This window comes from Triticum aestivum, chromosome 2D (genome assembly GCF_018294505.1).
Source record: "Triticum aestivum cultivar Chinese Spring chromosome 2D, IWGSC CS RefSeq v2.1, whole genome shotgun sequence".
In the NCBI taxonomy this organism is placed as follows: Eukaryota; Viridiplantae; Streptophyta; class Magnoliopsida; order Poales; family Poaceae; genus Triticum; species Triticum aestivum.
The window spans coordinates 155,023,611-155,047,662 of NC_057799.1; the positions used below are offsets into that span (position 1 = coordinate 155,023,611).

At 50.6% G+C, this 24,052-nt stretch overlaps 1 protein-coding gene across 1 annotated transcript; it reads right to left on the bottom strand.

The window, feature by feature from the left end:
- Positions 1-12,029: 12,029 nt before the first annotated feature.
- LOC123052305 (chlorophyll a-b binding protein 7, chloroplastic) lies at positions 12,030-13,502 on the bottom strand. The gene is made up of 5 exons (XM_044475439.1): positions 13,191-13,502; positions 13,052-13,089; positions 12,656-12,959; positions 12,342-12,552; positions 12,030-12,247 (listed from the first exon to the last, which is right to left on the bottom strand). Exons 1-5 carry the CDS (start codon positions 13,385-13,387, stop codon positions 12,230-12,232), a joined length of 768 nt encoding a protein of 255 aa, XP_044331374.1. The 5' UTR covers positions 13,388-13,502; the 3' UTR covers positions 12,030-12,229.
- Positions 13,503-24,052: the final 10,550 nt, after the last annotated feature.

The window sequence follows — 24,052 nt, forward strand, 5'->3', positions numbered from 1 at the left end:
GAAGAAATAGCAAAGTCCCCGGTCTAGCCGAGATGACGGAGCGGGTTGGTAAGGAGACGTTGCAGCTGCCATGTCAGCCGAGGTGTTGAAGCAGTTCGGCGTGATGGACATCGGCTTGAAGAAGCAATGGTGCGGCCATGCCGACGCTGGTCATAACTTGTGATGCGGTCAATGCCGGATTGATGAAGTGACCGAGCGGCGATGTCGGCGCGCCTGACCCGTGCAATCCGTGGGGCGATGGTGTTGGTGAAGATTTATCCTTCGCGATGCCGAACTCTTGTTCGGCTTGCCGAGCTGATGATCCGATAAGGTTAGGCTCGGCTCGACGAAGCAACGATCTGTCTAGCGCAGGTCGGCAGACGTGGAGCAATGTTACCGGACTGGTTTTCCACCAGCGCGAGAGTGCCTCAGAGAAGGCTTCAAATTTTATGGGCACGTGTTAAGAACAACGCACAATACCCTAGAAGAAAATTCCTTTAAAAAGGTTGTCCAATATCACATTCATAAAGAAACATGAATTCTGGTCGGATCAGTATTCACGCAGAAAACAGATCTGAAAAGTGATGCACTAATCAGAATGTTCCCGGAGTTTGGACGGTCGGATCGAGATGAAATTTTCAGGGATGGTAGATATAGGAATTCTGCAGCCGATCAATGGTTGGATCTTCCAAAGGACATCCGAGCTAGGTTCTGAAGACCACGCCCTAAACTCGTCCAGATTCCCGTCCAGATTTGACACGGCTCCGGTATATCGTAGATTGCCGGAGATTCCTCCATCGGAACTCGACGAAATTTTGCATGGTTGTTGTAGACTTAATTCCGCACAATTCCACCAAAGGAATCGTCAAAGCGATGCTCGAGGAGGTGGTGGCAGTGGATACAAGTTTGCTGTTCGGAAAAACAACACGGTCGTCCGAGGGCAATGTTGACATTGAGCCCCCAAGCTCCAAGGATGATTTCTCCATGATCATGATACGGATCGGAGTTGATGTTGATGGAGGCCCGCATACAAATATGATGATCGGAGGCAGGGCACAGTCCTTGGTCAAGCCAAGGTGACCAGTCGAGCCGGCGACGAAAATGCCGATGTCGAAGTCGATCTGCACACGAGCCATTGACCCTTTGCCGATCACACAGAGGAACTCTCAATGAAAGCACCATTGTCGGTGTCAAAACCGGCAGATCTCGGGTAGGGGGTCCCAAGCTATGTGTCGTGGATCGATGGGTAATAGGAGACAGGGGACACGATGTTTACCCAGGTTCGGGCCCTCTCTATCGAGGTAATACCCTACTTCCTGCTTGATTGATCTTGATGAATATGGGGTTACAAGAGTTGATCTACCTCGATATCATATGTTGTGGTCTAAGACCTAAGGGTATGATGAGTAATGTCATCCTCATCTATCGACTAGCCTGGCTTTAGCTTATATAATGCACCAGAGGCCTAGGATAACAAGAGTCCTAGCCGAATACGTTGGTGGAGAGGAGTCCTTGTCTTGATCACCAAGTCTTGTGGAATACTCCTTCTATGCGGCATGGGCTGCCCGAAGTGGCCCATGAGTGAACCGCCATGGGGATCCTCGGCCCGATCCACCTAGTCGGGAGACGATGTGGTGAGTACCCCCTAGTCCAGGACACCGTCAATATGTTCCGAAGATGCCCCCATGGGTTGAACCTATGCCTTCCCTAATTTGTGTAAGCTCGTAAGTTATGCGAGTTATACTCTGTTGGCTTTTCGTCAGATAAAATTTCAACACTACAACTTGTTCGAAGGTGAGAAGTGAATGAAAGGTTATGCATTAGAGAAGTGGGAGTCGACCTTGAACTTTGTGTTCATGCCCATGGACACGATGTAGATCCTATCATGGAAGCTTCTTGTTATAATAACTATTTCCTTGATATAATATCCTTTGGTATCGGTGAATTTATCCTTTGCAATCGTGTTTCTGACCATATGTTCTTCTTTGATCCCATTTCTCGGACACGTTTAAGCACTTGTCTTCTGTGGATCAATACACCTGTCCAACCTTTACTTCGATCTTTCGTTGAGTATTACACCCTGGTATCTCGAGATTATCACGGAACTACATAACTTCTTATGAGTTCTCCATCAAGTACTACAATCTCACTGATTCCAATTTTTTCACGGTCTCTAAGTCATTAAACACCCAAGGACACCAATAACTGAATCGAGTCCGCATCGCGATTAAACAACTATTAGTAATCTTCTTTACTTACGAGTTTGTACTCGATCACGTCATTTCTAGCCTGATCGGCTATATCAGTATCGTGATGATTTTAACTGTGCTACCTGGTCCTTACTCCCGGAGCACCACTTTCGGCGATGATCTAAGCTTACGTCGATCTTCCTTATCTTATCGTTTCACCTCGAACAGCAAACTTGATTCCGAGTTGGTGTCGTATTCGTGGTTCCAATAATCTTTCGTTGCATTAGTCTTGTTGCTTGATGTACCGATGTTCAATTGCTTCTTCGTGGAGCCTCTCGACAAAATTTGTCGTGATCATTATCAACATTTTGACTCCTTCCAAGATATCAATCAAATTCCTGATAATAAGTGCCATCCTCGTCCCTTGGTAATTTGAGTTACCATCGACAACATTCTTGCCTTCCTTTCATCACAAACTTGTTCATGTTACGGATGCGACTTGCTATCCAGCTTGTGTTATAATCTACCTTGAAGTATTACTGCCTTTTTGTCAAGGATGTTGTGAGAGTTTCACCACCTCTTAAGAATTCTTGGTATAGTGATACTGCTCACCCTCACCATTCATTCTTGGTACCCATGTTGATTCTAACCGGAATACCGACAATTGAACTATGATGTGCGACTTCAAAACTTCTAGGAACCCTATTGCTTTGAAGTTAATGGTCGATATTTCATTCTTAGACCATTGGTTATCGAAATCACCATTCTAACATTAATCGTACTACCTAAGCCCATATTTCAGGTGCACTTTTCAACCAATGTTTAGTGGTGTGCGTTTTCCTCGAGCATACACCTTCATATCATTTGATCTGACAAATGTTATCTCTTTGTTCATGTAATTGTGGAAGTCCATCTTTTGGAAGTCTCAATGAATTTTCGCCGAGTCCATCAGCCGCCTCCTCACCCTCTCCTTGGTTTAATGATGAACTCTTGTTCCAAAACTTGCTTCCATAGTTCATTTCCCGAGAGTCTTGCAACACCATCTCATCAATTTGTGTTGCACCTTTTTCTTCTCAGGTATCATGTCACCAATCGAATCTGAATCTCGATCAGATATGATGGTTGGAATATTTTCCAAGAGTTATAACATTGGTCTTTATATGACCCGGTAAGGTGATGTCATGCCTAGCACACCTGCCAGAGGACCTATTGTTATAGTTTCCATTTTTAACAAGGTTATCCATTCTTCCCTGAGGAAATTGTAAGACGCATTCTACAAATTGTTTCTGATGGATCCTTTGTGTATCCAAAGTCCGACCTTTGCTTGAAGACCATGCCAATGCTATCTCTAAGCATGACAGTGGTACTCAAACATCAACAAGAGCATTGGAAGCACAATGCTAAGTTTTCTTTATCCAAACACCGTAGTATGGGTAATGCCATGAAATTCCTCTCCCCTTACCTAAATGGTTTTCTACTTTCTATCATGTCATGGATATCGTGCTCTGCTTGTCCTTGGGAAGGATATACCCCTGAAATATGTGTTTAAACACATTTTCCTTTCCATTGTTCTATTTAATCTGATAATCACATTTCCTTTCTGTTGTCTTGTTTAACCTTTATCGTGGCTTATATGATCTAAGTAGTAATGATTCGCTGCTTATGTAAACACCCTGGTGTACGACCTTGTTAGTAAGACCGTGTTAGTATTGTTGATGACATGTTGGTAACCACCGATGGACGAGAACTTTGCCTATTGGTCCGCCTCATTTCAACGAGCAGGAAAATAGTTCTCTTCATCCCTCGCCCGTGGTACCAACGATGCAGCCAACATAACTGACCGGTTATTCTCTGACATGCCTTGCTATCATGACCGTGCAAGATGTCAACGCCCTTTCTTATTTTAACCCACATGGTGGGCCCATAACCCACAGTTCCACAGGATCAGAACCTGACTCTCCTGTACACCCATGTTTCTAAAGTGAATCCTCACGCTTGGCTTCGTATGTAGATCACGAGCCACCTTCCGTAAGATCATCAATTCTGGTATCAGACACAATACTTGTTCCCATTGCTCTAAAACCGTTTCACCTTCTGATTATGCATCGAATGATTTCCTGGCCGCTTGATACTTCTTATTGTACCGTCTTACTTTGCTCTCGATGTGTTTCATTTGTTCAACTCAAGAGATAGTCATTTGTTCATTCATGGGATAACCCAGATGATTGCCCCTTATAGCATCCTATCGTTATCGACCTGCCCCTCTTACCTATTCGTAAGTACGATGGAGTTCAGGAAGAAAGGCTGATGACTTCATCATGATGACCTGAAGCAGAGGAATGAAGACACCAACGGAAGTTGTCAACTTCTTCGAGAAGAGCAACCAAGGCCGAGAAGATCCGTTAGAATTTCGTAACCGGACCTTTCGCCCTTACTCCACCTCTTAAATATCGGGATGAAATTTCCTGTAGTGCAGGAGAATTGTGACGCCCGGATAATTAAGCTACAGTAATTCTCTGCTAACGATGCCATGTCATTTTGATTATTGTTGCTAATCTTGCGTTAGTTCGAAACCAATTCAAATTCAAATTCAAAATCAAGCAAACAATAAAAGTTTTCAAACATTAAAACTAAAATGTTCGGAATGTGACATAATTAAATACAATAAATTAGGTACAACTTTTGTATTTTCCAAAACTAAAATATTTAGGAAATGAGAGAAAACAGTGCAGGAAATATAAATAAAAAGGAAAAGCCAAACAAAAAACAAAAAGAAAGGAAAAGGGAAAACTCCCTGGCCAACTGGGCCAAACGGCCCAGCCGGCCAGCCCAACCGGCCCCCGTGCCGTCCCACTTCCCTGTTCCCCCGACCAGGGTCGGAACAGGGGCACGTTCCCGCCCGACCACCTCGCCGGCGCCGATGCCGGGAGGGGATAAGGCCACCCCGACGCCTCGGTCTCCACCCCTCTCTCCCACTTTCCCCCTCTCGCTCGCCTCTGCGCCTCCCCTCCCCCAGATCCACCTCTTCCCTCTCCTCTCGCTCGATCCCGAGCGCGCCCGTCGCCATGGCCCCATCCTAGCGGCGGCCACCGTCGCCACTTGCCTCGTCCCCATGCCAGATCGGTTCGCCGGCCCTCGCTACGTCCTCCCCGACCACCTGCTCGAGCTGGGACCCCCTGCATCACCCCCAACGTCGTCGCCTTCTTCCTTGGGTCACCGCCATCTTCTTGACTCTGGCGACTGCTGCTGCTACTAAGCCTCTCACCAGCCTCTGTGTGCTGCGCGGTGAGCTCCTCTACCTCCTACCTTTCTCTGTTTGCTCTCGCGCGCACCCTAGCTAGCTCTCACGAAGAGGCCGAACACATCGCCGCGGAGGTTGTCGCCGACGCGTCTCCGGTGACCGTTTGGTCACGGGCTCGTGCCCATTGGACTCACCGCACTCACGCCGTCCGCCCCGCACGGCCACACCGTGCTGCTCCTCCCCAACAGTCACCGCACACGCCGTCTGCGATGGCCACGCGCGACCCGCTCCCCCTTCTGCTACTTCCGCCAGCCACCCCGCCCGCACGGCCTCGCCTCTCTCACCGGCGCTCGCCGCGGCGCCGTGCATGCTCTGGCCCTTCACGCTGCTGCAGTGCGCCACGACCTCGGCGCCCCTCGCAGCCCACTGAGCCTCTTGCCGTTGCCCGCTGCTGCCCCGGGGCCCCCTGCTCCCCTCGTCCCGCTCTGCTGCGACCTCCGCCTCACCGCGCGCGCACGCGTCGCCCCGGCCGCTGCCGAGCATGCCGCCCCCAACCGCTCTGCCCCTCCGTAGCTGCTCGTCGGCCGGCGCCGTGGCCACCGGCGCCCCGCAGCGCTCTGCTGGGCTGCGCCCGTTGCGGCTGCGCCTGCAACGCTCGCAATGCCCGCTTGCCCGTGCCCGTTAAGGCCCTTTGGCCCATTGACAGCCGGGGCCCGCAGCCGAGAACAAAAAAAGAAACAAAAAATATGTAATTAATAGTTTAATTAATTAATTAACTTAACCTAATTAATCTGTTAATTAAACTAATTAACCTGTTTAATTAGCTAACAGTCATTGACAGTGGGACCCACATGTCAGTTTTACTAAGTCAATTGACAGTTTGACTGCTGACATCACCCTGGCATCATGCTAACGTCATAATTGCATTTTCTAATTTAATTAATCCTGTTAATTCTAAAAATGAAATGAAACTTTAAAAATTAATATAAAATAATTCGTAGCTCGGATGAAAATACTTTGTATATGAAAGTTGCTCAGAACGACGATCCAAATCCAAATACGCAGCCCGTTCGCCCGCCACACGTCCCTAACATAGCGAGCATGCAACTTTACCCCTCTGGTCCGTCTGTTTGAAAACGCGAAACATCGGGAATACTTTCCCGGATGTTTTCCCCCTTCGCCGATATCACCTAGTACTGCGTTAGGTCACCCCTAGCACCGCGTATTGCCATGTTATGTTTTGTGATGCATAACCTGTCATTGTTGCTATAATTGTTGATACCTTTACCTGCTATCCTAATGCTTAGAATAGGTTGCTAGTATTACATCAGTGGCCCTACACTCTTGTCTGTCTGCCATGCTATACTACTGGGCTGTGATCACTCGGGAGGTGATCACGTGTATATACATACTACACTATTATACATGATACATGGTGGTGACTAAAGTCGGGTCGGCTCGTAGAGTACCCGCAAGTGATTCCAATGTGGGGGCTGAAAGGACAGGTGGTTCCATCCCGTTAGTGGTGGGCCTGGGTTCCCGACGGCCCCGACTATTACTTTATGGTGGAGCGACAGGGCAGGTTGTGACCACCTAGGAGACAGGTGGGCTTGGCGCTGGTCGGCGTCCGCGGTTACTTCAAAATAACACGCTTAACGAGATCTTGGTATTTGATCTGAGTCTAGCCACTGGCCTATACGCACTAACCAACTACGCGGGAACAGTTATGGGCACTCGACGTTGTGGTATCAGCCGAAGCCTTCTTGACGTCAGCGACTGAGCGGCGCGCGCTGGGTTGGACCGCGTAATGTAGCTTCCTTTGTAATGGAGGTTGCTAGGTCTGCTCACCGGCCGTGTACGCAACGTGCAGGTGTGCAATGGGCAATGGGCCCAGACCCCTGCACGCATAGGATTTAGACCGGCGTACTGACCTCTCTGTTGTGCCTAGGTAGGGCTGCGACGTGTTGATCTTCCGAGGCCGGGCATGACCCAGGAAAGTGTGTCCAGCCAGAGGGATCGAGCGTGTTGGGTAATGTGGTGCACCCCTACAGGGAAGTTGATCTATTTGAATAGCCGTGTCCCTCGGTAAAAGGACGACCCGGAGTTGTACCTTGACCTTTTGACAACTAGAACCGGATACTTAATAAAACACACCCTTTCAAGTGACAGATACAACCCGGTGATCGCTCTCTAACAGGGCGACGAGGAGAGGATCGCCGGGTAGGATTATGCTATGCGATGATACTTGGTTAACTTACCATCTACTCTCTTCTACTGCTTCAAGATGGAGGCTGCCAGAAGCGTAGTCTTCGATAGGACTAGCTATCCCCCTCTTATTCTGGCATTCTGCAGTTCAGTCCACAGATACTATCCATTTCATTCGTACCAATGCATATGTAGTGTAGGTCCTTGCTTGCGAGTACTTTGGATGAGTACTCACGGTTGCTTTGCTCCCTCTTTTCCCCCCTTTCCTTTCCTCTCGGTTGTGGCAACCAGATGCTGGAGCCCAGGAGCTAGACGCCACCGTCGACGATGACTCCTACTACTCTGGAGGTGCCTACTACTACGTGCAGGCCGCCGATGACGACCAGGAGTAGTTTAGGAGGATCCCAGGCAGGAGGCCTGCGCCTCTTTCGATCTGTATCCCAGTTTGTGCTAGCCATCTTATGGCAACTTGTTTAACTTATGTCTGTACTAATATATTGCTGCTTTCGCTGACTCGTCTATGATCGAGCACTTGTATTCGAGCCCTCAAGGCCCCTGGCTCGTATTATGATGCTTGTATGACTTATTTTATTTTAGATTTGTGTTGTGATATCTTCTCGTGAGTCCCTGATCTTGATCGTACACGTTTGCGTGTATGATTAGTGTACGATTGAATCGGGGGCGTCACAGCTGGCTAGGTCCGTCTTTGTTCCCTTTAAAGGGCTTCCCTTTATATCCGGATCTAGGTCCGATGAACCCTGCGTTAACTGTAGCATCTTCTGTGTCACTTCCGCCACTTTTATGCATGCGCTTATTTTTATTGCGCTTGGGCTTTTCATTGGCGTCACGTGTTTCCAAGATGTCCGCTTCGCCATTATGGGTACTTCGGGCGAGCCAGCTATATTCTCCCGTGCAAAAGCGGGTCATCGGCGATGTGAGGGCTGCCATAGTCCTCAGCTTCTCCTGGCTGAGCTAGCGGGCCAACCATTCATCTCGGATATTGTTCTTGAATGCGACGATGGCCTCGGCTTCGGAGTAGTCTATGATCTAGTTCTTCTTAGTGAGGAACCTGTTCCAAAACTTCCGGGCTGATTCGCCTGGCTGCTGGGTGACACGACTGAGGTCATCAGCGTCCGGAGGTCGGACGTACGTGCCCTGGAAGTTTGCCCGAAAAAGTGTCCTCGAGGGCCTCCCAGCTACCAATAGAATGAGGAGGCATGTTGTTAAGCTAATGCCTGGACGGCCCCTTTAGCTTGAGCGGCAAATATTTAATGACATGGAGATCGTCTCCGTTAGCCATGTGTATATGGAGAAGGAAGTCCTCGATCCATACTGCTCGATCGATGGTGCCATCGTACGATTCTATATTGATGGGCTTAAACCCTTTAGGGAATTGATGTTCCATTACCCTGTCTGTAAAGCAGATCGGGTGGGTCGGACCTCGAAATTGAGGAGCATCTCCTCGGTGCTCTGGGGAGAGCCGTGAGTAGGCCTGGTCTCGGGCATGGCTGTTCCTATCTATCCAGGCATCGTAGTCGTCAAGCCCAGCGGGCGCGCGTCCCCTTGATTCTAGATGGGCCGAGGAGGTGCCCTATTTACCTCAGCGCGATATAGAACATGGCGAGGGTCTAGGTAATCTACGGGGTCCTTGCCATAACGGTGTGGAGGTGGCCGAGTGTTGAGGTTTTCCCGCATTGGCCTGTCCCGACCTCTAGGGGGTCGGTCAGGCTCATCGGCGGCTAACTCCTCATCAAACTCCGGCAACAGACGCCTGCGTGGGTATGATTTCGGTGCGCTACGGCGCCGGTCTTCCATATCTTGCTCGGCAGAGAGCACTTCGACCTTTTTTTCATTTAGTGCGTTGTTGTTGGCTTGCAGTTGCTGCTACTTGCGCTTCATGCTCCGAGCCGTGGCTATGAGGCGCCACCGGAAGCGCTCTTGTTCGAAAGGGTCTTCGGGGACAACATAGTCCTTGGTGCCGAGGCTCTCGGATTCCGGCATATAGTTGTCATCAGCCCCTTCAAAGAGGTGGTTGGGATCTAAGTCCTCGAGATGCCCTCCAGGTGTGTCGTTCTGTACTGGGGAGGCTTGAGGGTCCTCCTAAGGGTTGTCGGCATCACCGGCTGCCGCGTCGCCATTGTCGGCACTTGCGTTATTGCCGCTGGGTTCCCCATCGTTGCCTCTTCTGCGTCTACGTCAGCGTCTTGGAGGGGAATTGGGGGTGTCAACCATGTAGACATCATAAGTAGATGTAGCAGTCCACCTGCCAGTGTTTACTAGAGGCGAGGTGTTTTCTGTGGGGCCAGTAACATCTTCATCCGTGTCCGTGGCCTCGTCATAGTCCAGCACATCGGTTAAATTGTCGATCGTGGCGACTAGGTGTGTGGTGGGTGGGATGCAAATTTCCTGATCGTCGGCTCTAAGTCCGATCTGATCATAAACCGAAGCCTTGCCGTCCGAGATAGACATACTCAGGATGCGGTCAAGCATCTCATTGAGGTGGGATAGATCTTTGAAATTTATCCTTTGGTTGTAGGCGGGGCTGACTCGAAGTATGCTTGGAGTGTAACTTGACGCATCATCGGTGCGAAGGGGATCTAGAAGCGATTCCGGATCCTGCACCGAGGTTAGTTCTAAACCCGACGTAACTTCAGAGGTGGGAGCCAGATCTACGCCCAGACTAGAGATCGGGAGGGGCCCGCCCGGAGTGGTTACGTCAGGGGTCTCTGGTGACGCCGAAGATCGGTTCCAGAGTCGGGCAAGTTCTCAATTCGGTTGGGGGCCCATCCCAATAGGACGAGTTCGCCGCGGGAATCCGTGGTGTACTCGAGGCCACTGAAGGTCACGATCCGACCTGGAGCATAGTTTTCGACAGAGGCCAGATGGCCCGTCGAGTCAGCACAGAAGACCATGCTGCCGAACACAAAAATCTGGCCGGGGCGTAAGAGCTCCCATGGCCATTGGCGCAATTGATCTGCAAATGAGCCATCGTTCGATCTGTTGATCGCACAACGGAACTCTCAATGAAAGCACCAGTGTCGGTGTCAAAACTGGCAGACCTCGGGATAGGGGGCCCCTAGCTGTGGATCTCGGATGGATGGTAACGGGAACAGAGAGACGGTGCTTTACCCAGGTTAGGGCCCTCTTGATGGATGTAAAACTCTACGTCCTACTCTTGTTTATAGTAATGAAGATGTATCAAGTACAGAGTTGATCTACCTCGAGATCGTAAGATGTGGTCTAACTCTAGAGCTAGGTGAATGATATTGCATGGATGTCCCCTCTACGGGCTAAATCCCATGGCTTATATATACGCCATGTAGGGTATCTAGGTTACAAGGTCCCTATCTAGGAGCAAGGGGGCAGGAGAAATCTTGGAGTATACGACAAGTCTTCAGCGGAGGTAATTTTGATCACTCCTCTAGCATGCTGCCTCCGGAGTCCACCTTGAGTACGAATGAGGGCTTATCGGCCCAACCCGAGGAGCATGGGCCGACTAGGTTAGCACCCCCTAATCCAGAACACCGTCAACAATGCTCCTTGGATCAACTCCGGCAAGCTGCTAGCAACTAAACTGGAAGGCCTGGGCACCACTAGGAGTCAAGACTTTGTCTGGCTGGCTCCCCAGGATAGATGTTGGACTGCCGACAGACTTATTAGGCGAGGATTGCCGCATCCACCTAGATGTGTGTTCTGTGACCAGGAGCCCGAGATCATGCACCACTTGCTTGTTGGATGTGCGTTCTCACGACAAATTTGGCATGAGGTCCTCTTCTGGTGCCGAACGATGACAGCCCCTCCGTTGCCGAATGATGACTTTCTTGAGTGGTGGCCGGCGTCTCATGGTGCTACGCCGGCAGGGCGACAGGTTGGCATATCCTCACTGATCATCGTCACATCCTGGCTCCTGTGGAAGGCTCGAAATGCATGTGTTTTCGACACTGAGCAGCCGTCGATCCTGCGGGTGCTCAATAGCATTCGCACATAGGCGAGGACTTGGGCAGCTGCTGGGGCTACTGGGTTAGAAAACATGATCCCTGAGACGAAGGCCATGCGTTTGAGGACGGTCAATTAGGTCGTCAAGGCAGTATAGCTCACGCCATGTTCTGTGCGATCATGTCGCTTGTACTAATGATGTAACAACTCTCTTCTATCAATGCAGTGATACGTAAATCTTTTGCATATTCGAGAAAAAAAGTGTATGATGAACGAGTAAGAATTTGAGAATTTAGATATGAGAAATATGGTTGTCTGGAAAGAGATTTGAGGGTCGTCCAACGCTGTCTTGGGTCATTCGAAGCGAGCATGTGAACATTTAGGAGGCCGGATTTGCCAAGTCCGGCTGAAGATGCTCTTGCAATGCTAGACCATTGGGCGACGTGGCGAGACTTGTAGACTCGTAGACGATGCGAACATAAGGTTCAAAAGGGTATTCATTCTTTACATCGGTTACAACACCAGGGTACAAGTACACATCCAACAAGCATGCATTGCTCCACAATTACATACCATCATCCGGTTTACTTCCACGGAAAAAAAAGTCAAGTTCCACCAGCGATCTTCTTCCCCGTGGTAGCACACTCCTCGGATTAGTTGCTAACTCCCAACGTGTTCCTTACTTGGGGGCGAAGGCCTGAAACGTAACACCAAAAAGGGTCATACATCAGTAGCCAAATCATACATACATATATAGTACCAATGTAATATAATGTGTATCATATGCGTACCCGGAAGATGGTGGCGTGGCCGGGGTCGGCGAGGTGAGCGAAGAGATTGTCGATGGGGCCGGTGCCGGTGTACTCGGCCTGGAACCACGCGCCCATGACGGCGAGCATGGCGAGGCGGCCATTCTTGATCTCCTTGGTGCGGAGCTCCTTGAGCTTCTCGGGCGAGCCGGTGCCGTAGCCGAGCGGGTCAAACCACAGACCACCGGGGTACCTTACGTGTCCAACATGCAGATACATCACTTGATTAGCCCATCAGCACAAGGAGAAGGAGAGACATGTATGTACAGATTAGCTTCACGTATGTGTGTGCGTACCCGACGTCGGTGCCGGTGAGCTTGTTGTTGGGGAAGATGGGGTCGGTGTTGACGCAGCCGGGCTTGATGATGTCTGCCCACCGGCGGCCCTCGGCCCAGCCGATGAGGATGAGCTCCACGATGAAGAGGGTGGTGGTGTCGGTGAAGTACTCCTGCTCCCCGGCGGTGTACCACGACGGCGTGTTGAGGATGCCGATCTTGGTCAGGAGCTCCGGGATGAAGATGCCCGCCGCGCCCAGCATCGCCCACCGGCAGTGCACCAGCTCCGCCTGCACGTTCCACCGCAAGCTCTCCGGGTCGGATCCTACAACAAATATTCGTGGCACAACACGATCAAGGATCGTTCACGTCGACGTTACCAAAAAGAATCACCAGCATGGGTTGATCAGGACTTACCAAGACCCCAGGGGTCAAAGCCGAAGTCTCCGGGAAGGCTGCATCAAGAACAACGAGACGCACACACACACTGTCAGTGTCAAGAGTCGATCGCAGCATATTTCGGCATGCATGGGCGCAGTGTGTCCGAGTAACCAACCTGCCGTCGAGCCACGGCGGAGGGGTGCTCCCGGGGAACCAGATGGGCCTCTCGGGCGCCGCGGCGCGCACGGCGAACGACGCGCGCGACCCCGCCGCCTTGCCGGCAGCGCCAAGGAAGGAGCTCCGGGCGCCGGCCAGCCCATTGCTGGGGAGCGCCGCGACGGCGGTGGCGGAGGAGGAGGAGACCAGCGCCATCGTTGTACCACCAGTGCGCTCGCTGGCTGTGCCTGTAGTGGGGAAGGCGAGCGCGCGCGTGCGTGGTGTGAGAGTGGAATTGAGCCTGTGGTGCGCGCGGCAGTTTATGGGGATCTAGGCGCGCGGCGCCGGGTGGCCCTGGCTTATCCGGGAGGAGATAGCGAGCGCGGCCGTGGCGTGCCACGCGGCGGGGGGAATCCGATCCCCTGGCTCCGCGGCGCCGGGGCCTTGCTGACGTGGAGGCCATCCCGGGCGCGACCTGATGAAAATCGGGGCCGAGGCTCGCGATTGGACGACGTGCTCCGCATTTGGCACGCCAGTTGCAGCCTTCAGGGTACTATCGGCATGATGATATGTGCCTATATCCACGCAGATTTTCTGCTTAGACAATGTACGTATCCAGGGAGAAATGACAATTAATGAATTTTGTTTCCGACGAAAGACTGAATATATTACTAGCTAGCAATAGAGGTACAGTCACAACTCATGGCCTCCGCAATTTTAATGATTAACGGACGATGTTTGGTTATCGGGCGGTATTTTCAGTTATCATCCCGTAGTAATAGTATTCGTGGCCTCCGCAATAGAAATACAATCACGTCTCATTCGTTCTAGAATCTTCTATTTTTAAATTATCTAATTTTACAAAAAATACCAATCTTTTTTGAGTTTATGGTTTACAATGCACAAACTCACATCACAGACACTTCTTATTTATTCTAGATTCTTCCATACCTTAGATTCTTCCTAGTTCCCGCAAGTTTTTTTTTCTCCTAAAAAAATTGTGATTCAATTTTACATTGTGATTTTCTTGTGTTCAAGGCTATGACAACACCTTCATAAATTTCGTTTGTCTTCTTTCTGCGAAATAAATTTCACTTTTTTTGAAGATGCAATACTAGCTACTCACTACAATACGAGATACCTAAAGACAATTGTGATGTGTATATTTCATGAGTTTCGTGTAGTATTATACCCGTGGTTTTTAAATATTTTTATAACTATGATCTGATTTTTAAGCTCCTACATACTTTGGTATTATACCATGTAGTATTATACCATACTAGCTACTCATCCATGCTTTGGTTATCTAAATTCCTACATGCAATGCATGTGTACCTTATTAGTGGTAAAAGAGGGGCATATGTGGCAAGACCAAAATATTTGTCGTGTGCATAAGGGTCTTAGAAAAGTTTTGGGCTCCCTCAGTTAACGAAAATATTATTTCCTATATGTGGGTTTTTATTATTATTATTTTGGAGAAATACCGATTACAACACAAACACACATAGCACACACTTGCACCACTACATACGTGCACTTATGCCAGTGGCGGAGGACGGAAAAAAATAAGGCATGACTCTAAAGCATAATTCCTTGTATGTAAAACCAAAGTAGTCCATACACATTTCATGTGCATAAATACTTTGATGTGATCGTAAACATGTAATAACCAAAGTGTGTCATAGTTATTGCACATCTAAGTGGCTCAATCAAACTAGAAAGGCAAAAGAAAAAAAATGTTTACACGAATCTTCACGTAAAATAAGTGATATAGGAATTAGATGTGCAACACTTAAGCCACATCTAGATGTGCTTTTGTAAAACTAATAACGAAAATACAATGAAAGTTCAAGAGGACAAGAAGCCGGGAGAAGTAGACGTGCGCTTTCCAAGTACTCCAGCTTTAGGACATCGTCGTGTCCGGCGGCGGCGGCCACATGGAGCGCGTCGGGCGTGTGTGGCGCTGTTGCCGAGGAGGAGTTCGGCGATGAGGAACCCGCCGGATGCCGGTACTTCTGGCCGGCGGCCTCACGCGCCCCTCCTGCTGGCCGCTGGCCCCGCACCGCTCCTTCTGGCCGCTCGTGGCTCCTCGGGTTCGTGTATGGAGCAACGAAGGAACTCGTGCCTGCGTGAGTCACGATCGACTGTGTCGTGGACTGGAGCGAAGACCAGACCAGGCTGGTGCGTTGCATACAGCCCCAACAAGGCCAATAGCACGGGACAGGCGATTTTCTTAGCCGGTTTTTCTTTCACACAATGTTTTTTAGCGAATCAATTTTGTTAGTTTTAATCTTGTCATGGTCATGTATCTGCATGGGAGATGCTAAGGGTCGTGTGATGCGGCAGCTTGGTGAGATGCCGTTGTGGCGTGAAGCTGCGGTGGTGCATGCATGTACTAGGATATTATCTAGTTAGTTAGTGCATGGTTAGTTGAGGTATGGCCGAGTGATTTGGTCAAGTTAATTAGTACGTGTATGTAGCAGATGGAGGTTGCATGCAGCTGCAATAGTGGAGTAGTTGGACACGTCCTAAACGTGAGCATAGGAAACGGATCAGGGAGTTGCCTCCTGGCCGTGCTAGCTGTTGTATATAAGTATTGCATTGATTGAATGAAATGTGAAGCCGTGAGGGCTGAGAAAAAGATATAGCCACGGCTGACCAAGAGGAAGGTGTCTCTTGGCAAAGCTATTGCCTCCTTCTTTCTTGGTCCATGCGTGGGTGTGTGTGTGTTTTCTGAGAATTTCTTCCATGGTGTGTGTTTGAGAGAAACCACAAGAGAGAAGGTTGAGCTGTGAGAGACAGCCAAGAAGAAGAAGAAGGCGCTGCGAGGAGGCGGCACCAACAATTGGCATCAGAGCCTTGTTGATCCGTGGCGGCTATGGTGGCCGGCGTGGCGGTGGCGGCGGCGACGGCTACGGCGGCGGTGACGTGGTGGATTCCATGCGAGGTGGAGGCCGTCAGCGGCGCGATGCCGCTGGTGGCCTGCTACGATGCGATGCCGCAAGATGGTGATGGTGGTGCGACGTTGCCACAAGGACGGTGTGATGCCGTTACAAGGAGAAGGCTGGGTGGCGGCGATGCCCCTATCGTCTGCCTGCGGCGTGAGGCCGTTAGGAGGTGGAAACGGGGTGGTGATGGGAGGTGTCATCCACATCAAGAGCTGGCTGCGGCGTTCGGCAAGACGGTGTGATGGCGCGTGCGTACGTCGGCGCGGAGGTTCATGGGGCACCAGCGGGAGGCTAGGTGTTGCACCATGTGTCCATGAACACGACAACGGACAGTGGTGCGTCCATGGTGAAGTTAGTTGTGTGCCGGCATGTGTCGTGCTCGCCGAAGGCAAGGTACGATGACCCAGCTGTGATGAGGATAGCAGTGGTGGTGCACCAACGGCAAGCTCCATGAGATGTGGAGGTCACAGTGGCGGTAGAATCCATGAGACGTGGAGGCCGCAGGTGGTGGCAGACTTCGTGAGATGCGGAGGCCGGTGAGGTGGCCATGGCTACCATCGCAGGAGGGTTCGTGTGATGCTGATTGCGAACACAAGTGCAGCGGTAAGGTTTCTATGGTGACATGCGGCGGCGCTGCGAGGAATGCCTCGTCCACGGCAAGGTGATGTTGCGGCAAGAGGATGTAGGTGATCTGCATCAAAAAATTAGAGGAGTTGACATGGCAAGATTAGGGGGTTGAATGTTAGTTTTAATCTTGTCATGGTCATGTATCTGCATGGGAGATGCTGAGGGCCGTGTGATGCGGCAGCTTGGTGAGATGCCGTTGTGGCGTGAAGCTGCGGTGGTGCATGCATGTACTAGGATATTATCTAGTTAGTTAGTGCATGGTTAGTTGAGGTATGGCCGAGTGTTTTGGTCAAGTTAATTAGTACGTGTATGTAGCAGATGGAGGTTGCATGCAGCTGCAATAGTGGAGTAGTTGGACACGTCCTAAACGTGAGCATAGGAAACGGATCAGGGAGTTGCCTCCTGGCCGTGCTAGCTTTTGTATATAAGTATTGCATTGATTGAATGAAATGTGAAGCCGTGAGGGCTGAGAAAAAGATGTAGCCACGACTGACCAAGAGGAAGGTGTCTCTTGGCAAAGCTATTGCCTCCTTCTTCCTTGGTCCATGCGTGGGGGGGTGTGTGTTTTCTGAGAATTTCTTCCATGGTGTGTGTTTGAGAGAAACCACAAGAGAGAAGGTTGAGCTGTGAGAGACAGCCAAGAAGAAGAAGAAGGCGCTGCGAGGAGGCGGCGCCAACAAATTTGTGGTTGAATGGTTAGGAGGATGATGGTATACCTAGCCCATCAGGGTTCAAGTATTAGACTCATTTGTGCTCGCATTTTTCTGGATTTATTTCAGGTCTTCCGATGACGTGCGTTCAGGAAAGAAGACGTTCATGTCGACTATAAAGACGTTTGTGATGACTGTCAATTTTAAGATGATGTGTCAGCTCAGTCCCTGGGTGTGCTCAGGTAGGTGTGCATGCATGCATTTATACGGGTGTGTGTATGAGCGTCTGCGTATGTACTATTAGAAGGGACAGAGAGAAGATTAGCGAAATATGATGATGTATTATTGAGCCTCGAGGGCGAGTATATATTGAGTACAAGACTTGGAGGGCAAGAAGCCTCTCCAAAACATGTAACCCAAATATACCTCTAACATCCCCCCGCAGTTGTAGCGGTAGCGTCGCAGACAACAAGAGCGTCGCGGATGGTCAGACTGAAGAGAATATAGCAGTCGACGGACTGATCCCCCCGCAGTCGCAGCGGGAGCATCGTGAACGATGTCACGTAGCAGACGCGTTGACTATAGAGGAAGCCGGCGAGTTGCTCAAGCGAGGTGATAGCCCTTTGTGCCATTGTCGAGGTAGACGAGAGTATGAGTGGTGTAGCCGTGGTCGATGTCGAGTCGGGGTGGCCGGTGTCGAGGAAGTCGCCGTGGAGCCGCGGGCGCAAGGAGGCGCCGTGTTAATCATGGGCGCAGTGGTGTCGAAGAAGTGGTGCGCCGGGAAGAAGACGTTGTTGACGACACGTCGCGCCGGGTTTGCCAAGCCCGGGGACATATCGTGGACGAAGACACGCATCGGTGTTGCCAGCACCGGGCATGCGTAGACGAACGGAGACAAAGTTGACGAAGCGCCGCACCAGGCTTGCCAGGCCCGGGGACACGTCGTGGACGAAGGCATGCATCGTTCTTGCCAGCACCGGGCATGCGTAGACGAGGGACCTGCATGAGCTGTACGCCATGTTGAGGAGTCGAAGGGGCCAGCGGAGAAGGACTCGACGACGGTTGCGGCGCCAATCGATGCGGGGCAGATGTCGCCAACGGTGGTTGGAGTAGACGAAGTGGTCGGGGAAGATGACAGCGATGCTAGCGACGGGCTGGTGCTGGACGAAGATGAAGAGGGTGGACGGGCTACGGGGGTGGCGGCGGCCTAACGGCGGTGGTGGCGGCTAGGTTAGGAGCGAGGTGGCGATGCTCGAAGTAGGCGAAGAACCCGACAGCATGATGAAGACCAGCACAGACGGTGGCGTTCCCGCGCCAAGGAAGGCGGCCCGGCGCATACCACGGAAGTCGACGCGCGGGGACGGCAAAGTGGACCGCGGGCCGCAGCGCTACAGCCCGAAGGGACGACGGAGCGGCAGCAGGTGGGTCAGGGCGACGGCGGGAAGACCTCGGGACGGCGACGGGGACCGTGGGCCACGACGCTACGACCTGAAGGAGCGGCGCAACATCCGATCGCGGGTACATGTAACCCAAATATATCTCTAACATGTACTGTGTCAAAAAAGTGATTTTAGCAACGAATCTAACTTTACCTGTACCTAGAAAAAATCGCATAAAATCAAGGTAGGGGGAGTGCCCACCCTTGTCATAACAAGAGCTCCGCCCTTGACTCACACAACGCTTATTGAAGGCCGGATCGAATTTGTGAAGCTTGAAGATTAACAAAGTCATCGCAGACGCCTCAATATCGACAGGAACTACGTCTCCCACCCCGTCATCGGTATCGATGTTAATGACAAGTGATTTGGGGGCTAATGGTCTTCGTGAGTTATATGGACGTGCCCTCTTCCCCAAAGTAAAGAGGAAAATAAGATAGCACATGTAAATTATATGCATCTTTTTTCATGATCCGGTCCTAGTGAAGTCATACTATTGATTTCTTCTTTACTATTGAATCCTAATTAAGCCCTACTATTGATAGGATAGCTCGGTGCAGCATTTTTTTCCTTCCAAAATTCCATAAGTCTGAAACCAAGGGATCCTCCAGATTCTGTGCAGATCGAACGTAGAAGGGGTAGTATCGTCCATACTAAATTGTGTATTTGTGTACCCGCCGTCCGTCATAGGGCCGGCCGCCCGTCTACGTCCCGTACGCCCGCGTCGTACGCATACCGTGCGGTTCGGTAGTGCGATCAGGAAAGGAAAAAAAACGACGCCCCATCCCGACACCCCGTCCCCGCGTACGAAACCCTAGCGGCATCAACGAAGCCGTGGTCCACCGCCGTCACGACGTCGGGTGGCGACCGTAGTCACCCACGCGCCGTATTATCGGTGTCGCGTGAAACCGACACCCCGTCCCCGCCTAGGAAACCCTAGCGGCATCAACGCCGCCGTGGTCCACCGCCGTCACGACGTCGACCCCGACGTGCCCGTCTAGTCGCGAGCACCGACGGCGTCCGTATTCACGCACACGCCGTGTCGCCGGTGAAACGCCCAGCGCTCCCGCGTCAACGTTCTGTCCTGGTACGCGCCCTCCATGACGTGGGTGGCAGCAGTGCATCGGCGTCGACCCCAGGCGAGGACCCCTCGACGGCGCACAGTAGGTTCTCTGGCTCTTTTTTTTCTTTTTGATTTGTCCATTGCATTTTTTATGCAAAATGATTCCCTACTTAGCTAAATTAGAGAGGAGAGTAGTGACCTCTTAATGACCTCATAATGATTTTGTATGTTCAAATTTGTATGCATGCCACATAGTCATGTCACTGTTGACGAATTTACTATATTCGCGATGATGTTGTGGAATGTTGGCATTGATCTCACACCTTATTTGTACGTGCATAGATGGAGCAAGTAACTGGATACGCCAGTGATGATTCCGGTAGCGATAATGAATCCTCGTCATTAAATGCGAACCAACCTCCCGGAGACAACTATATGAGTCAGGATGAATCGTACGGTGGTAATGTAAGTGCCTTCAATGTTGACCAAAACATATTGAATACAAACTAGTTATTTGACACTTACATGTCCTTTTAAATTTGTACAACTACATGGCAATGATGACGATGAGGAATATGATATAGATGAACAATTTTATGCAGATAGTGTGAGCCAGGTATGTTGAAAAAATTGTAGGGCAATGATTGACATTAAAATTGTATGACCACTTATTTTACTTTACATGTGCACAGATAAATGCTAATGGTGACAATGAGCGTAATAATATAGATGATGACAATGCCGAGAGCAAGGTCGATGCATCTCGTAGTGGGAGCGGTTGCCAAGTAAGTTCTTTACATTATTTATGGTTAGTAACAATACAAGAACAGACTGACATGCAAGGTTATATGTCATATTTTGCAGGGAGGTGTTGATGGTCCTAGCGGGAACGATGAGCACAGCGATGATGATCAGTTTGACCTTGACATGTCCTATGATGAATATCAGCAAGAGTCACTTGATAGGCATTGGGCACTGATGGTAAATACATTCAGGTCATTAGACGAGGTGTACATGTTCTACAACAAGCACGCGAGAGAACGTGGGTTCAGCATCAGGAAGGACTCGCTAAAACATTCAAAGGATCGCGCAAGGACTGTGCGCTTGAGGAGGTATCTCTGTTCCGCCGCAGGAAAACGACAGGCCAAGTTCTGTACCATGGAAGGCCGGACCCGCAGGCTTAGACCGGAGAGTCGATTCTTATGCGAAGCCCATTTGACAGTTAAGCTTGATAAAAAGCTCAATCTTTGGTATGTCAGCAGTTTCTCCGATGATCACAGCCACACTCTTGCACGACCGGACGAAGTCCCTTTCCTCCGATCTCATAATCAGATCAAAGCATTTGAGAGAGCTGAGATCTTAGCTATGGCTGGAGCTGGGATAATGTGACGCCCCCGATTTGACCGTACACTAATCATGCACGTAAATGTGTACGATCAAGATCAGGGACTCACGGAAAGATATCACAACACAACTCTAAAGCATAAATAAGTAATACAAGCATCATAATACAAGCCAGGGGCCTCGAGGGCTCAAATACAAGTGCTCGATCACAGACGAGTCAGCGGAAGCAACAATACCTGAGTACAGACATAAGTTAAACAAGGTTGCCTTAAGAAGACTAGCACAAAAGTAGCAACGATCGAAAAGGCAAGGCCTCCTGCCTGGGACCTCCTAACTACTCCTCGAAGCCGAACTCCATGTAGAATCATCCTCGGGATCTCTAGCTCCTGGAACTCCAGCATCTGGTTGCGACAATCAGGTATAGGAAGGGGAAAAGAGGGAGAAAAGCAACCGTGAGTACTCATCCAAAGTACTCGCAAGCAAGGAGCTACACTACATATGCATGGGTACATGTGTAAAGGGCCATATCAGTGGACTGAACTGCAGAATGCCAGAATTAAGGGGGGATAGCTAATCCTGTCGAAGACTACGCTTCTGGCAGTCTCCATCTTGCAGCATGTAGAAGAGAGTAGATTGAAGTCCTCCAAGTAGCATCGCATAGCATAATCCTACCCGGCGATCCCCTCCTCGTCGCCCTGTTAGAGAGCGATCACCGGGTTATATCTGGCACTTGGAAGGGTGTGTTTTATTCAGTATCGGTTCTAGTTGTCATAAGGTCAAGGTACAACTCCGGGTCGTCCTTTTACCGAGGGACACGGCTATTCGAATAGATAAACTTCCCTGCAGGGGTGCACCACATAACCCAACACGCTCGATCCCATTTGGCCGGACACACTTTTCTGGGTCATGCCCGGCCTCGTAAGATCAACGCGTCGCAGCCCCACCTAAGCACAACAGAGAGGTCAGCACGCCGGTCTAACCCTATGCGCGCAGGGGTCTGGGCCCATCGCCCTATGCACACCTGCACGTTGCGTACGCGGCCGGAAGCAGACCTAGCCTAGTGGCGTTCCAGTCCAATCCGGCGCGCGCCACTCAGTCGCTGACGTCACGAAGGCTTCGGCTGATACCACGACGCCGGGATACCCATAACTACTCCCGCGTAGATGGTTAGTGCGTATAGACCAAATGGCCAGACTCAGATCAAATACCAAGAACTCGTTAAGCGTGTTATGTATCTGCGAACGCCGACCAGGGTCAGGCCCACCTCTCTCCTAGGTGGTCTCAACCTGCCCTGTCGCTCCGCCACAAAGTAACAGTCGGGGGCCGTCAGGAACCCAGGCCCACCTCTACCGGGGTGGAGCCACCTGTCCTTTCAGCCCCCTCATCAGAATCACTTGCGGGTACTCCTCGAGCCGACCCGACTTTAGTCACCACATGTGTCATGTATATAATGTATATAGTATATACCCGTGATCACCTCCCAAAGTGATCACGACCCAGTAGTATAGCCTGGCAGACGGACAAGAGTGTAGGGCCACTGATGGAACACTAGCATCCTATACTAAGCATGTAGGATTGCAGGTAAAGGTAACAACAGTAGTAGCAAGGATAGGCTATGCATCAGGATAGGATATCGGAAAGCAGTAACATGCTACACTACTCTAATGCAAGCAGTATAGAGAAGAATAGGCGATATCTGGTGATCAAGGGGGGGGCTTGCCTGGTTGCTCAGACAAGGAGGGGTCGTCAACTCCGTAGTCGAACTGGGGGTCGCCGGTAGTCTCGGGGTCTACCGGAAAGAAGTAACGGAGGGGGAACACAATAAATAACAGAGCAATCAAAACAACACAAAGCGTAACATGACAATACGCGGTGCTAGGTGTGCCCTAACGCGGTAGTAGGTGATATCGGCAAAGGGGGGAAACATCCGGGAAAGTTTTCCTGAAGTTTGCATTTTTCGGACAGATGAAAAGGAGGGGGAAAGTTGCAAGTTTGCTATGCTAGGGACGTCTGGCGGACGAACGGACTGCGTATTCGGATTCGTCTCGTCGTTCTGAACAACTTTCATATAGAAAGTATTTTCATCTGAGCTACGGTTTATTTTATATGATTTTCTAAAAGTTTTAAATCATTTTAGAATTTATTTAATTTATTTATTTCAACATTATCCAGAATAGTGCCTGCTGACGTCAGCAGTCAACATGGCGTTGACTGGGTCAAACTGATGTGCGGGACCCACCTGTCATTGACTGATTAATTAATTAACTAATAGTTTAATTAGTTTAGTTATTAGATTAGTTTAATTAATCAAAAATTAATTAGGTTAATTAATTCTTTAATTAATTAATTGTTTTTAATATATTATTATTATTGTTATTTTTTCTTTTTTTTTTCTTTTTTTTCGTTCTGGGGGTGGGGTCCCCGTGTCAGTGGCTCAGGGGGTGCAGCGGGCACTGGGCGAATGGGCGCAACGGGTGCCCAGCACCCGTTCGTTCGGGCACACGCCTCAACCGCCAGAGGGGCAACGGCGACGGCATGGCGCCGGGGCGGCGAGGGGGTGGTCGTGACGGCAGCAGGAGGTGGTGCCGGAGTGGGGCCGCGCGGACGGGCGCCGGGCACGGAGCGCTAGACGCAGCCAGGGGGCGCGGCCACGCGCGGCGCACGGGCGCGGGCATCTCCGGGCGAAGGGTTCGTGCGGCGTGGGGCTCCGGGCGGGCTACGACCGGTCAGGGCAGGGGAAGGGACCGCGCCTGGGCGAGAGGAGCGGGACAGCGCCAGCGCGCACTGGGCGCGGCGTGGACGGCGATTGCGGG

Bases quoted from the DNA above. Each gene is read 5' to 3' on its own strand.
- LOC123052305 (XM_044475439.1), bottom strand. From the start codon at position 13,387: ATGGCGCTGGTCTCCTCCTCCTCCGCCACCGCCGTCGCGGCGCTCCCC. The intron at 13,090-13,190 runs GTTGGTTACTCG...TTCTTGATGCAG, and splicing joins CCGCCGTGGCTCGACGGCAG to CCTTCCCGGAGACTTCGGCT. The intron at 12,553-12,655 runs GTACGCACACAC...TGGACACGTAAG, and splicing joins CTCACCGGCACCGACGTCGG to GTACCCCGGTGGTCTGTGGT.